Source organism: Amblyomma maculatum, chromosome 1, assembly GCF_055883805.1.
Source record: "Amblyomma maculatum isolate TAMU_Amacu chromosome 1, ASM5588380v1, whole genome shotgun sequence".
Taxonomy (NCBI): domain Eukaryota; kingdom Metazoa; phylum Arthropoda; class Arachnida; order Ixodida; family Ixodidae; genus Amblyomma; species Amblyomma maculatum.
The window spans coordinates 192,072,738-192,089,575 of record NC_139344.1 but is presented as its reverse complement, the minus strand read 5'-3'; the positions used below and the strand labels follow the sequence as shown (position 1 = coordinate 192,089,575).

At 43.2% G+C, this 16,838-nt stretch overlaps 1 protein-coding gene and 1 pseudogene across 1 annotated transcript in view; one reads left to right on the top strand and one right to left on the bottom strand.

Annotated features, from left to right (window-relative positions):
- LOC146205270 (organic cation transporter protein-like) overlaps positions 1–8,538 on the top strand; it is a 104,328-nt gene extending 95,790 nt beyond the window's left edge. The window contains exons 11-12 of the mRNA XM_084582530.1: positions 925–997; positions 2,208–8,538. Of these exons, the coding sequence (XP_084438656.1) occupies positions 925–959 (35 nt within the window). The 3' untranslated portion in view covers positions 960–997; positions 2,208–8,538. The remainder of the gene's footprint in view (positions 1–924; positions 998–2,207) is intronic.
- Positions 8,539–14,804: 6,266 nt separating this feature from the next.
- LOC146205269 (CXXC motif containing zinc binding protein pseudogene) lies at positions 14,805–16,340 on the bottom strand (annotated as a pseudogene).
- Positions 16,341–16,838: the final 498 nt, after the last annotated feature.

The window sequence follows — 16,838 nt, the reverse complement described above, 5'->3', positions numbered from 1 at the left end:
TACAAAAAACTTATACTTAAAAACTGAGCTTAGAAAAGTTCCTCAAGCTGGTGATGTTTTCCTGTCAAACAGTTTGGTGAGTGCTGCGTGCATGCATTTTGTGTAGCGTCACACTGGGAGTAGGTGTAGTTTTTGCTCACTGGGATGCAATGAGAGAACATGTCTTGTGTGAAAGAAGACTTGCTCATAAAAGCAGAGGAAAATGCATCTGTGCTTAGTGGATGTCGTAAAATGTGCGTAATTATTCCATACAGTAGTCAACTGTCAAGTTTTGCATGGAAATAAATCCCATGCTCTCGCTGCTTATAACAATTCATCAGTTTCAAAAAAGGGAGAAATTGTAGTCTCACATGCTAATAAAAAGCTTTAATTAAATGGGCCGAGCCAGATTTATTGCTGGCACATTTGTATTTTGCAGTGTTAGCTGTTCAAGGCAAACGCTTCTGTGCGAACCATGTTTGTTGTCATCATTGTCGCAGAGCATCCATGCAGCTGAGGGTAATCAGAACGAGGGTGACACCTAGCATAGGGCGCCATGCCACTGGGGTGCTGTAATGAGACCACCTGTGCTCATAGTGCCTCATGGCAACTTTCTGAATTCAAACAGAGGGAAGGTTCCCAGGAAAATCATGTTTGTGTTCATACTCATTTCACGTCTGGGTAGCCAGATGTGACTGGGAGGACACCTTGTATGACATCCCGCACAGGTTACATCTTTCTTTCTCCCTCCCCCTAGTTGTTACCAAATGTGCTCATGTCTCTTTTAAAACAAAAAGTGGCTTTTTGACAGCTGTTAAAAATATCCCTTTAGGTTCAACAACATTATGCTTCTTTCTGTGCACACAGTGTGTTCGAGTCAAAAGTAGAAAAAGAAAATGAAAAGGCACTGTATGATCAGTAACTTGTTTCCTTTTTTCCCTTCAGAAAAAAGAAGCCAGGTGGAGCAGGAAATGTGCTGAACCAGCTGTTCAGCAAGAAGCAGAAAATTAGTACACTGGTTAGTGTTGACCTTCTCTTTTACGTAGTAAGAATGCTGATCAGTTTAGAATGCAGAACACATTTCATTGTTTAACACTATTGATGGTCAGGATTTTTTTATGATAGGTCATTCTAACTTTGGTACTCGTAATCGCATTATGTATGCTGACCCTGTAATTTGCTGTTTTCTTTTTTCTTTTTATAATAAAATGAAAGCCAGGAGCAAGTAATCAGTGTAAAATTCAGTTTGGACTTAACCCTGTTTAACTGTCCTACAGTGTTTCGCCTTGCTTACTCTGTCTTGGCTGCCTTTCAACCCTTGCTCAGTTTCCTTTGACTTTTTTTTACCCATCTTCTGCACCTTGTTCTGTCTGTAAACCATAAAACATTTTCTAGACAGCACTGCGGAGAGGCTCCATGAGTGCCATTGTGTAGTCACCAAAGCCATTTTATCATGCACTTTGTGGCATCGTTTCATGAACCAACAATGTTTTCAACATGATAGTGGTTACAACTCATAACTTCTTGGAGTCTTGTATATCCATTGTCAAAAGGAAGGCAACTTTGTTGAATATAAATTGAATTTCCTTGAATCCAAAGCCAAATGGTCGAGGTTTGTTGTGCACCATGTAATTCATAGAACCACATTTAGACTGAATACACATCTGTTCAGCAATGCATAAAATATTGGCGACTAAAATTGACGTTTTTGACGAGCATTGCCTTCCATTTACTTTTTGATGGTACCTGTACTGGTAAGGTATTGCATTGGTGCTGAGTTATTGATTTGCTGAGATCATGAAATGAAAACAGTATGCAATATGGCTGGTTATTTGGGGGAAAAAAACCTTTCATTATCGTCCAAGATTTGCATCCAGCATAATGTTTTTTTTCTTTCTTTTTGTGCCTTGGAAGGGGGACGACTATATACCGCCTGTGTTACTGCTTGGACAGACTTTGTTATTCTTCTTGCATGTAATATGAAAAGTGAGAGGCCTGATGCATTCTTAGCTGCTTCGTTGATGAGGTTCTTTGTTGTAGAAGCATAGAAGGGTCAGGGTGTGGGCTAGTGGGTAATTAAACTATGGCCACCCCAATGGTGACTTCCAAATTTAGTTGGGGTGCGCCCAGAATTTGGCATGCTTTTGCTTTTGTAGTTCATGATTGATTGTGCCCTGATGTAGTACAAGCTAGTACAAGCTTCAGTGTAGAGCTCCGCTCTCTAACAGGCAGGAAAAGTCAAAACTGGACTGGGACAGCTACAAGCAGAGTGAAGGCATTGCAGAGGATCTGCAGAATACAATCGAGGCAACGACGGGTAAGTAACTGTAGCATTTTCCCACACTTTTATTTGCCGACCCATGTCTGTTTACTTGATTTTGTCCTTGGGGCTTGTTTTAGAGTAACTTTGAGAAATACAGTCACGCAGACTTGAAGTCATTTGTAGAGATAAGCTGCGTAAGTACACAAATGGTTCTTGCTATATTTCAGGAGATTTGAACTTTGCTTCAGTGGCATGACAAATGACACCCATTTCGATCATTGGTATACCTCCTATAGTATTTGCTGATCTTATACTGCTATGAAACAGTCAACGTAAAAGCATGGGCTGCCTGATGTCAAGTTAATAGAAATGACAACAGAAATCTGCATTCGATTTTAGATTTTTTAAAACATTATTTTCCGTCCTTCTAATTGGCAGGAAAGGCCAATGAAAAATTTTGATCAAGTCTCACTCCACATACAGCTGACAGTGACAAGGCAGCAGAATCAGTGTACTGTATACTATAGAAAAGGAACGAAGCTTTGGCAGTTTCTGTGAAAGGCAGAACAAAGTAACCGAGGTACAATAAAGGTAGGGGTATACAAAAAGGGCAGTGGTGAAATAATGTGTATATTGGTATTTATAAAAAAAAATTGTTTTTCTATAATTTTGCCAACTTAGTTGGGACTAAGGTTTAACTGCAGGGTTGGCAGCTGTAATTTTTTCTTCAGAATTTTAATGACCATTATGGTTTGTGTCACTGCAGGTGGGTGGAGCAAATGTGGGTTAAAATGAAGAAGCAGTGTTAAGGCATTGATCTGTTATATTCCCTGTGATCACGTGTGCCTGTGGTATGGAGATTTAGATTGTTTCAGTGCTGTATACTTCTCATGTTTGTTCTGCTGAGTTTCAAAATAGAAATTCTATGGTTCAAATTCTTTCAGTTCAGTCGTTCAGTCGTGTCCGACTCTTCGTGACCCTATGGACCATATCACGCCACGCTTTCCGGTCTCTCACTATCTTCCTAACATCACATAACTTCATCTGCAGCGCCTCGAGGATGCCATCTAACCATCGCGTTCGCTGCCTACCCCTTCTCCGGTGACCCTCAACCTTTCCCAACATAAAATCTTTCTCCAGCGACTCCTCTCTTCTCATCAGATGACCAAAGTAGCTGAGCGTTAACTTTAGAATTTGACCCTCCAATGAGCAGTCAGGGTTTATGGTCGACAATATCGACTGATTTGATCTTCTGGCCGTCCAAGGAACTCTCAAGATTCTCCGCCAGCACCACAATTCAAACACGTCAATTCTTCGGCGGTCAGCCTTCTTCACAGTACAACTCTCGCATCCATACATCACAACTGGAAATACCATACATAGCACGAGTTATACGGATCTTGGTTGGCAGGCTAATGTCTCTGCTCTTTACTAGGCGGTCAAGGCTAGCCATGACTCTCTTTCCCAGAAGTAGGCGTCTCCTAATTTCATGGCTGCAGTCTCCTTCCAGGGTTATCTTGGAGCCCAAGAAGAGAAAATTTGTCACAGCTTCCACTTGTTGTCCCTTGATGCTCCAGGACTTGATGGGGCAAGATGCCATGATCTTTGTCTTTTTAATGTTCAGTTTAAGCCCAAACTTCTCACTCTCTTGTACGCGCATCAGAAGTCTCTTGAGTTCCACTTCACTTTCTGCCATTAAAGTGGTATCATCCGCATATCTAAGGTTGTTGATACGTTTCCCAGCAATCTTCACTCTAGCTGAAGACTCGTCCAGACCGGCCTTCCATTCCAAATTCTTTAGCAGTGTGTTTTTCAAATCAAAATCAGTACGCAAGGTCACATTGTTCACTCGAAAAAAAAATTGGAGTTAAAGAGGCCAGTAGCTGATTTTAAGGGGACAAAATACTAAAATTTAGGTCTAAAATATTTTTCGGCGCAATGGAAATATTGATGTTTAATATGTTCGATTCCATAGTGGATTTGGTAGAAACGGTGTTGAAAATTTTTGCCGAGAATTTTTCGATCAGTGCATGCGGCTGTCTTTATGTAGTCCGATGCTAGAAACCATGAGCAGCGACCACGATGATGGCTGGTGGTCGAGAAACAAGATGTACCGAAAACAAATATAAATTTCACTCGCCAGACAGTGATTAAATATTTTTTTGCTTTGAGGAACACTCTTTTTCAGTTTCACACTAAAGGCTGTTACGGCACAATAATGCAAGCCTCGTCGACGAAAGTTTTAGTGGGCACTATAATCGCTTCATTCATGCAATTCCAAACACTGTGGTGCCATCTAGTGGCAAAACCTGAAAGCATGCCTCTCGCAGTGCAAAATGAGGAGTGGTTTTATTTAAGGACGCAGTGCATCAGCATCAGCATCATCAGCCAGACTATACCCACTGTTGGGCGAAGGCCTCTCCCATATTTCTCCAATTAACCCGGTTCTGTGCTAGCTGCATACACTTGACCCCTGCGAACTTCTTAACCTCATCCGCCCACCTAACTTTCTGCCGCCCCCCGCTATGCTTTCCTTCCCTTGGAATCCAATTTGTTACCCTTAGTGACCATTGGTTATCCTCTCTTCGCACTACATGTTCTGCCCATGTCCATTTCTTCTTAATTTCCGCTAGAATGACTCAGTGCAGAGAGCGCAAAATATAATAAATAATGACAAGCACTTCTAGAAGTAACAAGAAAGTGTGCACTTACGAAAATCCGAAAATCAGCGATATTTTGCTGATATATGTAGTCACGTGGGGTATTACCTTGAAAGTAATAGGGTTTCTTCGCTGGATAGCACCTCGTTTTTTTTAATGCGATTTTCAATGGCAAATTAAAATTGTAAAGCCTCTGATATTTTAGTGCTCGATCTGTACTCTATGAGGCAAGGTCTTTTCAACTCTACCATAATCCTTTGATATATTTTGGCGAGTGTTCTTTCCCTTTAAAGATAAATATTTTGACACAGTAGATATTCGAATGTTCAAAGTGCGTGATCTCATGAGAGTTGCATCAGAATGGGAGGATATAGTAATTTGAAGAATTTTTCAGTCGGTGTATGTGTCAGAAAATGTGAAGAACAAAGAAAAAAATGCATTCTGGATGACTTGAAAAGCAATCCTTCGTTGAGCATTGTGATCCTCATCTTGGCACATGCCTTGAATGCTCTTGTATTATTCTTGTGCTAGTGTTTACACTGTTGTGGGCATTTTTTGCAAGTGCTCTAGTATGAAAGCACTGATGCATACCACGACAATGGGAGGGCTGCGGCTGGCCCATCACTGCACTTGTCAGCATCAAGAAAGTGCTGCTTTCTTTTCTTTCTTAGTTTTGCTGAAAAGTCTGTATCAGGCTCAATTTCATTAACCTGAAGCAAGATCTTTTCGTTCTTGTAATCTGGTAGCACATTTTGTTGAAGTGGCAGTACCTTAAAGAACTATCCAACACAGTTTTTCATTTGGATTTCTGATTCCATCTGGAATGAATTAGAGCACTGTACATAGTCACCTTTGATATTGGATGGTGCAAGACTCTTCTGCAATATTTCAGGCCATGTCACCTCATATTCTACTTTTCATTGTTTAGGAGAAACCCCTCGGGTAGTGTAGACTTGCCTGCAAATTGAAGCCATACAGCTTTCACAGAAACAAGGAAAATGTGTCCTGGTCTGGTGTTCAAGCCATGGATAACCACCTCACAGGAATGTTCGCTTACCAACTGAGCTAGCCGGGACTGCTGGCGTATATGGTAGGGCGAAATGATTGGTCAACCTAAAGTTGGAATGGTGTCGGTCCTATGTCAGAATATCAGCAGTACAGCTGTGTCATATATCATTGTGGCATCTACAACATTTGGCACTAACTGTCGCATATTTTGTGTTGTTTTTTGTTTTGTTTTCTCTTCCAGATTCCAAACATAAATCACAAGCAATACTCTCACCCTGTTACTCCTACCACAGTGCTAAATTTCCAGTGTTGACACTTTTTCTGTTCGTCTTAGTTGACTTGCTGCAGCTTTATTGAAATGCATGTCAACTAATATTTTCATGAAAGTTCTTGGAAGCACTAGGCCTACTAATAAATAGTCATTTATGTCAAGTTAGCAAGATTATGATTACATGTTATATTTTTAGATAATCTTGAATTGACCTATGGCTGTTACTGTGCATCACCTTGTCCGAACTGACATGTTTGTTTCCTTACAGTTGGGCAAGAATCTTGGTTTTAGTAAGATGTGGATGCATTGTGAAATGAGCTAGACTATTTTATGTGCAGGAAGCAAGCATTCCTTCAGCGTGCTGACCTGCACCAGTTTTAAATTGAGAAGACCCTCAGAGCGAAGGGCCGATCTACTAACTACCTCTGAGCACTGTTCTCTTTCATTTTTTCCCCAATCATGTGAATATCACAGTTTGTCATCATATCATAATAAAGACATTGTTCAAAATGTACCATGCTGCTGTGTGATATCCTCTGTAACGTGCCATTGTCATCTGCAGCCACAGTTAAGGAAATGCTCTTTTGAAGACTTGACCCCCATATATCATGAGCCTCTAGAGCGTCGTGCACTGCTTTTCTTGTGTGTGCTGTGACGTACAGGCACGGCCAAAATACTATGGAGCATGCTGTGGTGTTTGAAATTCTTTTCCCCACTGCATAGACGAGGTACAATGCTGTTTTGGCTTTATGCGCAAGTGCACCAGTGGCACTTGCTAACATATATGTGTAAAGTACTTCTTGTTAGGTAAGATGTTAGGTAAAGTATGATAAGAACTTGACTGCCGAAACGTACTCCATAACATTGCGGCTGGGACTTTACATTCTAGTTAACACTTACAGTTGCTTTTTGGTCTGCTTCAGTTTTTCAGTGCAGTTTTCTTCAACTTGGACTACCAAAATGTACAATCATGAGTGGCCTTGTGCTTTGCATTGGCTTTAAAAACTTGATAAGCAAACCTAAAGTCAAGTCATGTGACCCTCTTCATACCAGTAACACAAAAATGTAACATTTTGGGAAAAAAAAACAAGACTGCCAAAATATCAGTTTCTTGGAACAAGTGTTACCCAAAGGGTAGCTGCTTGGGCTTGTTGGTTCATGAGTTAAATGGAAGAAACGTAGCACAAAAAATTATAGGGGACCTTGAAGCTCCATCTTTAAAGGGACACTAAAGACAGCCAAAGATGGTATGAAAATCTAATAAACTACATTTGGTGACACTGTCGCCGCATATCCGGCAGCAAAAAATCGAATAATTGCTGAGATATTGCGATAACAAGTTGAGGTTTTTTTCTTGTTCCCGCCGGTAGAATTCAAACTGTGCCGTCCGACTACGTAGTCGGAGTTGAGTGACGCACACTGTGACGTAAGCGGAGATTCCGTGATAGCTAGCGAGCCGGCGCGGCCCGCGGCGTTGCATCCCTCAAGAGCCAACATGGCAACAGCGTACTCGCAATGACGGCCTCAGCCGAAATAAATAAAACGATGAAGAGAGTAATTTACCGAGGGATGGGCCCATAAAGGAAGAAAAAAAAAACATAGAGCGCTTGTAATGCACAATACTTTACATGTTTCTCAAGCTTTTGCGCTCCTTCTTGCACTGTGTATAAACAAACCGAGCCTTCGGTCATCGCAACGCTTCCTGACATGTTTACATACAAATAAGATTTAGTTACCAGCAAAATAGTGTCCTCGCTGTTGCGCTTGTCAGTTTTGAAGCTTCGTCGCACTTTTTTCCTTCAAGGTTTGTGCTACAACTCCGTGTTCAGCGAAAATTACGTCCACGGTAGCAGAACATGACCGAAGTACCGGCGCCACTACATTTGCCAGCGCTGTGAAATTCCACATGTTAAAATGGATCCAGTGCACAATATAGTGCGCACAGGCATCCAGAACATTAGTTGCAAGACGTGAGAGCAGGCAGCATGCGCCGATGATCAAGAAATTGTAATTTTTAGACCGGCAGCGGAAACACCTTATTGTAAATGGGGCCATAACATAAAAACTAGAAATATTTCTAAGGTTCCTGTGGCGTTCGTTCAACACATTTATTTATTCAAAAGGAGGAGTAGATATGACGCGGCGTAGCCGAGCGGTTAGCGCCGAACGTTACGTAGCAAGTAGTAGCGAGTTCGAGTCTTACCACTACTGGCGTTTCTTTTTTTTGTTTTTTTTTTTTTACAAATCGATTTTTTTTTTAATCTTTTGTAACGTATTTCTGGTGCTTTGTTATTTTTAGTTTTTACTTTTTACCCGAAGTCCTTTTTTTCGCCAGGCGACGAGCGCAATATATCGACGCTCTCCTTGGTATGAACGGCAAGTATGCGCCTTTTGTTTACGACGCCTGCAAATAGCACGTTGAAGGTCTTGTTGACGCAGTATATGTTGGTCAGATGTGCCATGATTTAGTGAACAATTGAATGATAATGCGGTTTTCCTTTGGTACTTAGCATATGTATGCTTTTCGTGGCGTACGTAGCTGCAGTCGAGCGGTCAGGTCGCAGTCGAAACCGCAACGGCGGCGATATGTTGGCGCAGAAGTGTGAACGAAGGAGCGTGTCGGCGGTAGCGGATTTCGCTCGCTCGTGCCTCCGAATGCTCAAATGGGAACCATCAAGGCGCATCTGCTGCTCCAAGCTCGTAATTCAGGCGCTGTAGGTTCAAACAAACTATCCGAGTGCGCAAGAAATGCCTGAGCCGAAACATAACCAAAACTGAAGTGGGCGCCTGTGGCGCCTCCAAGTATATTTTTGTATTTGCCTTGCAACGTTTACGTTGTCTTTTCGCCGTCGTTCACGTATGATAAAAGCCTGTTATCATGTTTGAGAAAAAATGTACTACCGCATTCAAACATGCAACGTAATTCGCATTTGTCAGCCTCCGGGATCCCTAGCGCGCCATGTGATTTGTAGTTGCGAGCCTCGGCCGTTTGGCTGTGGTGGCGGTACCTGTATTTCTGTTATTCTTCTTTACTACCTTATAACAGCTCTGTTTTCAATAAGAGTGGTCTTTTTGTAATCGGGAACTGGCATTCTATCGATGCAAACCCACTTCCTTTCTCTCTTTAGTGTTCCTTTAAGGATATTGTTATGTGGTGGCATGACAAGCGATGGAACACGGCGACGCAGCAGAAACGAACGACATGATGACATGACGATGAAATATGCTTTAATGGCCAGTGGGCCTGGCGCGAGCGCTTCGCCCCGCGCCACTGCCCGCTTCGTCATCTTAGTAGCATTACCCGGGGCCACCGAGCGATCGTCCAGATCGATTGCTAGAAATCCAATGCATGACGTGACGATGAACACAGGTACAGGATTGGGACATGAAACACTGGACACCACAATGAATGCGAAGATGGGAAGAATGCTTGCACCGGAGCATCAAGTTCAATCTTCACCGTTTGCCAAAGGCTAAGGCTCATGGACACGCCGAACGGCTTGGGCGGGGTTGCTGTCTTCGCTCGAGTGGTCGTGAGGTCGCTTCGTCGTGGGGTCGGCTTTGGGCTCTTCCTGTTCGTCGTGTGTTGTGGTCAGGGCTGGGGACAGCAGCTGGTCGGGTCTGAGCAAAAAGAGCTGGGCGGCAATCTCCATGGGCTTTTGGCAGATCGGCCCTGCGTACGGTTAGCTTCGACGGTGCAAGGCGAGGATGGGGATGAACTGCACCTCCAACCAAATGTTATGTGGTGGCATGACAAGCGATGGAACACGGCGACACAACAGAAACGGAACGACGTGGTGACATGACGATGAAATATGCTTTAATGGCCAGCGGGCCTGGCACAAGCGCTTCGCCCCGTGCCACTGCCCGCTTTGTCATCTTCGTAGCAATATGACATAATAGCATAGGCTACCAGGCCACATATAAAGCCCCGTTTTAACCAAGCCATGTGAACATGCCTGCATGGCCTAAGGGTAATGTGAATACGAGGGCCCTGGCAGGCTGATTCTGATCATCATCATCATCAGCTGCAATATACCCACTGCAAGGCGAAGCCTCTCCCATTTTCCTCCAATTAGCCTGGTCCTGTGCTAGCTGCATCCACTTAACCCCTGCAAACTTCTCAAATTCATCCACCCACCTGACTTTCTTCCACCCTATGCTTCGCTTTCCTTCCCTTGGGATCTAGTTGGTTACTTTTGCAGACTATCGATTATACTGTATTTGCACTACATGTCCTGCTCATGCCCATTTCTCCTTGATTTCGACTAAAATGTCAGTAACTCGAGTTATTTCTCTGACCACTCTGCACGCTTCCTTTCTCTTGATGTTACACGTACCATTTTCCATTCCATAGCCCTCTGTGTTGTCCTCAACTTAACTAGAACCTTTTTCGTTAGCCTTCATGTTTCAGCCCCATAGGTGAGTACTGGTAAGATGCAACTGTTATGCACTACTTTCCTCTTGAGCAAGATCAGTAAGTTGCTAGTCATGATATGAGAGCCTTCTGATATCACCCTCCTATATGAAAGGAAAGGCCCCAGTTGGCAGCTCCTGCCAAGCATAACATTAGGCAAACCTACATCTAGTCAGTGTGCACCCATGTAAACCGCTAGCTACTGCCTGACAGTGTGATACTCGTCTTTCACTCAATACTGGTGCTGGCGCCGGATTTTTCGGTGAACGGGGCCTTTAACGTTGTCGCATTAAAAGGACACTGGCAGAGAAAGAAGCCACACACGGTGCTACACATAGCGCTTTGTGTGCCTTCTTTCTCTGTCCGTGTTCTTTTTGCTTGTTTTTTCCATTGAAGTGCTATTCGCTATGTAAATGGCTGCCTTATGGCTATTTGTTGCTGGAAACTTTCTATTCTGTCAATAAGTGAAGTGTGATAGGCATGAATGGCTTCCTCGAACAGTTGCTGCACATTACATTGGCCTTGTTTGAGATTCTTTCGATAGCGATAAATGCTCGACCCATGCATCAGCTTTGATTTTGTGTGTGTCTAAACTTGGAAGCCTTCTCTAACACATAGCTGCGCTTTTCCTGCATAGCACACCTGTTGCCTGTGTAGCCCATAGCATAGCCATTCTAATGGGCCTGATACAATTTTTTTCTTACATTTATTTTCCTGAAATGTACACTGCATAAAGAGTGCAATATTTGTTGGACTCACTGGTGCTTTACAACGTGGCATGCTCAATGCTAGTTTTGTGAACTCGCTAATGGCAGGCATGTGGCTGATTGGTTGCAGTGGCAGCAGTCCAAATAATGTATCAAAGAGCGAGAACAAGCACAAAAAAAATACTTCTGGTCCAAACTGGAAAATCCTGCTATGAAGTTGCACGAGCCGTGCTGAGCTTTCTGTACCATAGTGGTGGCCTATAGACAAGCGTCATGTTTGTAAACAAAGGTGGCGCTGCGATCGGCAACGACATGGGGTGTAGGCAAAAGCCTACACTGCGCAAAGCGACGCTGCCTTCGAAACCAGTTCGCGCGGTCGAATATATTGCAACGTAAGCTTCGCTTATACGTATAAATAGCTTGGTTTATGCCTGGAGAGTATTTCCGCACATTATCAGCCGATTACAGCTAGAATTACTTGGCGAAGAGCGCTGCATTGGCTTCCTTCTCCGTGGCCTCAACAGCGCGCGGCTGCGGTACGTAGGCGACGGCCGTGAGTGATTAAGTTAAATAAAAACGAGAAAGCGCAATGTATAAGAAAGACTAATAGTCAACCCTGTTCAACTCCCAGGCCTATTCCTAGCGCATGCAAGGAGGACGACAATATGAATGACTGGAAGTGTGTTTTTCATATGACGAATCTATTGACTGCCTTTCTGTAATTGCTTCAAGCACTCACTCTAAAGAACAATATTATCGGCAACTGTATATAGTAAACTAGAAATCACATTTCTAGCAAGTCATAGAATTTCGTATCTAAAAATAAGAACTCAATCTTTTAGATCTTTTTAACATGTTGGCAAAGTGCACTGCCAACTTGTTTTCGCCTGCCCGATAAAAAAGACGTTGACGTCTATCTCATTTACAGATGTAGCAAGGTCATTCACAGGTTAATATGTACATGAATGCCAGTACGAAAGCTCTCATTTTGTTCTCTTTGCTATAGGAGAGAAGCATGAGTGCAGATGAAACGTTCTCCACGATCGCTTGCAGCGAAATTTGCGTGATCTGTTGAGCTTTTTTTAATATACATGGAAATTGTTTATTCAAATGCGCATCATCTTATTCTGCTTATTTTGCACCCCTCATAGTCGATTCCTCTTTGGGACATTGAACTCCATGTACCATATATACTTAAATATCCTGTTCGATCAGAGCTAGATTGTACGTGGATATTTAATTCGTTCGTCATGATCTTATAATGACCTCCAAAAATAAAATTTAGAAATGAGAAATAATGCTGCGGGACTGCCCGGGTCATAACAATTATGTTTACTATAGAACCGGTGATGAAGAGACTGGTTGAAACTCGTGAAAGTACAAACAGAGAAAAGCTATATACTTTACAGGTCCGGGCCTGTTATAGCCAGCAATATCGTACTGGAGTGACCGCGCTCAAAGTAATTGCAATTACCTTCACAGCAGCGTTTGTGTCCTTTCTGTGTGAACATATGCACGGGCAGCACTGTAAGTGAATAGAACTCACAGTGCAGCTTCCCTGCGGGATCATACGCACACGGAATATATCGCGTCTGAACTTCTTACAACTTAATAACATATCAAAATGGGCACGAGCTGCAGGCGTTTGTTCTTGCGCTATTCGTCGTGTCGCCGAAAAGCAATCATGATAATTAAGGGTTGCAAACGAACTGATCTAGTTTCGGTGAAGAACTGCAACGCATATATATGTTAACCGCAAAGGCAATCCGTCACCGAAGAGTCTACTTGTCGCGCTCAATGCCGCTGCCCTTCGCTCTCATCTTTATTCTACCGCAAGAAACATGTTAAAGCAAGTGCCATTTTGCTTTTTGTGCCTCGTGGCGCAATAAACCGCACCACAGCTCGTAGAAATATTGGGAATTATGCCCGAAAACACAGCAAGCGCCGCGCATCCAATGCAGACGACCCGCGCTTTTGCCTACACCACGAAAGTCACTGCTGTCGCCAGCGCCACCGCATCTCCACTGACGTCACGGGCTGACGCTTGTCTATACATGGCCTCAACTCCTTTGCAGTGGAATAGAAGCTACAAGTTCACTTCAATGCATTCACGAGTTGGTCACACAAATCTAGGTGCCATTGTCTTGTTTACATAGCTCCCACTCCATTGTCAACAAATTACTAGAAGTATTGTGCCAAAGTGTCTGTGTTGTATCTGAAATATGTTGTACTTGGAACTTGCAAGTCATTAAAGTACAGAGTTTGATGCTTTGTTGCTCCCAACATTATCACTTCTAAAGGGGCACATGGTTCCTCTACAAAGTGAACCTGCCCCTCTAAGCACAGAGTGTTCATTTTTGCAGCAACAGCTATCGTCAGGAGAGGCCGGTGTGCCCACCACCTCCTGGATGCCTACTAAGTACTATGTGTGCCAGCCAGCTAATGATGAATATTAACCCCCATTGACAAGGCTGGGCAGTGTCCCTCGCAGAAGTCGGTAAGGCAACTTCGGAGAGCATTGTTTGCCGGCACAGGTAAAAGAAAAACTGCCTTAATTTGAGCTTTCTCTTCCACTGAAGCGATTTCTTTTAAATGCAAAATTGTGACATTATGATGGCAGAAGATTTTGCAGGAATTTATTTTACCAGTAGGCATCCAGGAGTGCACATGAAATGCCTCTCCTGGCCACAGCTGTTGCTGGCTAAGAACTGTCTGTACTTCAAGCAGGGACATCATCGTGTAAAGGGGCCTTGTGCCCCTTAACGGTGCTAGTACTGAGAGCAATAAACCATCAGACTTAGCCTCAGCCCCTTAAAAAATTTCACGCCTATACCTTGCTGACAATGAATTAGGAGTTATGCAAACAAGTAGTCACACAGCCAGAAATTTTTTTTGGGTGGACGTTATACGTCGCTGGTTGAAAAAAAAAAATCCTAAAGCAGGAGAAGGATATAGCAATCGGAAAATTTCGGTGGCGTGTTTCAACACCAAAACAACTCCACTGGCTATGACCCTGCAAACAAGGCAATGGATCCCAGACCTGTGTGACCAGCTTATGAATGCACTGAAGCAGTGCACTTGCAGCTTCCACCCATTGCAAAAAAGTTATGGTCAAGTACAAGCTACTACTGAGGTACAAGAAGCTAGGCAGGGTTTGTTTGGGGGAAATTCAAGCTTTGCCTTTAGAGTAAATGTTATAGTGCTTTTAACACTGCCTTTTCATTCTACAAGATTTTTAATATATATTTTTTGTTTAAGTTGGTTTTTAAGGAAAGGAAGGTACAGTATCTGTCTCACTCCTCTGCGGACACCTACACTTAATTGTACAAGTAATGGCATACAATAAGAGGTACATATGTCATTGGTTCGAATCCTTATTGCAAACTAGCCTTCAACTTGACCAGCAGATGGATGCAGAATGGGAAGCGAAATGGTATGGCACCACCCTGAACACTGCACAAAGAACGGCTGTGTCAGTGTTGATTTGAAAACACATGCACGTTTTGCAGACAACTGCTTTGCTGCACAATGGATTGATGCTACGACAAAACCTTTCAGTACAAACTTATCTTATGTCCAGTTTTTCCTGGCATTCCTTTTAATGTGCAACTTCTTCCCTGAACACATTTCTATGCCAGCTGCAGATAGGCAGACAGAGCATACTCTTCTGGCACTTCAAGGCATTGGTATGTCTCCCTTCCTCTTCCACTTTTTCTTTTTTCTTTCCTTCTCACAGATTGTGATGTAAATGCTGGCTGAGCCATTCAATGATGCAATGACCAAGCTGAAGCAAGATCCTTGATATATGCTACGGCCTACTTAAATATTTGATCAACACTTATAATTTCCCCTACAGAGTTTTTCCTCACTTCCTGTGAATATCTGGTCATTCCTTCACAGACTGCAAGCATGCAAAGAGGTGCTGTATGTGGGCATGTTTAAATATTTGGGCATGCTGCATTGTAATTAGTAACATTAAACTACTTATCAGGAATTTTTACACAAAGATCAAGCTGCAAATCAAGCATGGCCGCCCCATGTGCTATGTGAAGAACAATGAGTACAATGGCAATGAAGTATGTGCATGTCAGTGAGAAATGCAGTAGCAGTAAAAAAAAAGTAGAAAAAATTTTTTAATGGACACACAACACACTCTCACTTTTAAACCAGTACACCACTTCTGACAATCTCAAAGTCGGCAGAGAGTCAACAAAGCAGTAACATTTCTCAAAAAAAAGGAACAAACAAACAAAAGGACACAAAACGATGCAACGTTTCTTTCAGATGCGAACTCTGATGTCTCTCTTGGCTCACCGCCCGCGCTCCTTGCTCGGCATTAGGGGACTGGACAGGGATACCACGGCGAGCAGAGGCGAACTTGTCACTTGATCTTCGTGAAACAGAACTCCAGGTCGTAGATTCCAACAGCTTGTTCCCCTTTCTCATCATAATCAGCCCACTGATTATCCTCGAACTCGACGTCTACAAACACAGTTCCGCTTCCCTTTGCTTCAGCGCTGAAGCCATCTCTGGCATCGAACGCAACTGGTTCAGCTCCACGGCACTCGAATACGGCAACGGTAGCAAAGCTGGATGCATTATCGGCGCTGTAGGTCTGTAACTTGTCATTCAGAATATCGATGCTGTTTTCCTTGCTGCACAGCCTGCACTTCAGGACCAAGTTGGCATTTGCACGTCTCCCCCTCATAGCAGTTTTGTTGGCCGCCTCGACCGTCTGCCAAGAAGTCGTTTCTTCTCCACAATTCATGCATTTTAACTTAAGGCGCCACACACAGTCACGACTCGGCGTGAAACCTGTAATGTTGTCCAGATTAGCACGTAGCTGTAAGTCAATCTTGACCATTTCTGGACGCTTAAGACTAATCTCGTGGCAAAGAACGTTCGAACAGTCAATTAAGACTAAGCCCGTCCAAAAAAATCCAACACCGCTGGCTTACACTGTTCCACATTGGCTGATTAGGCTGATCACTGATCACTTTTAACAGCGCGCGACAACCACCGCCAATTACATGGTTACAGCAATTATGCCACGAATGCTTGAAGACATGTTGAACCAAATTACTAGACTCAACCTTATTTTAACTATGAAACTCGACTTTAAGACCTTACCACTTTTGAAGACTACAAGACTGTGGCGGCACCTGTAATCTTAAAAGTAATTAACACTTGTTTTAGCATGTAACGGAGCACTGTGGTGAGGCGAGTGCAGACGACGCTGATCTCGCTAATCTGGCTAACCTTTGTAAAATTAACAAAAAAAATGTGCAGTGTTGAAACGGCATAAATTTTGACCACAAACCCTTGGTGTTTCAAGGTATCTTGGGTCACAGAAAACGTGCTTTGAAAGTCTCAGTGCGTAACAGGTGTGCTCCGACACCGAGATGAAAAAAATGGCCATAAGTTTCGGTTTCGGAATCTAAAAGGGTGTTGGGCGCGATGTTTGACTGGTTGACAACGCCGTTGGCACGTTTTGCCTGCGGCCTGAACACAGTCGCTTCAAAAGTTTACGACA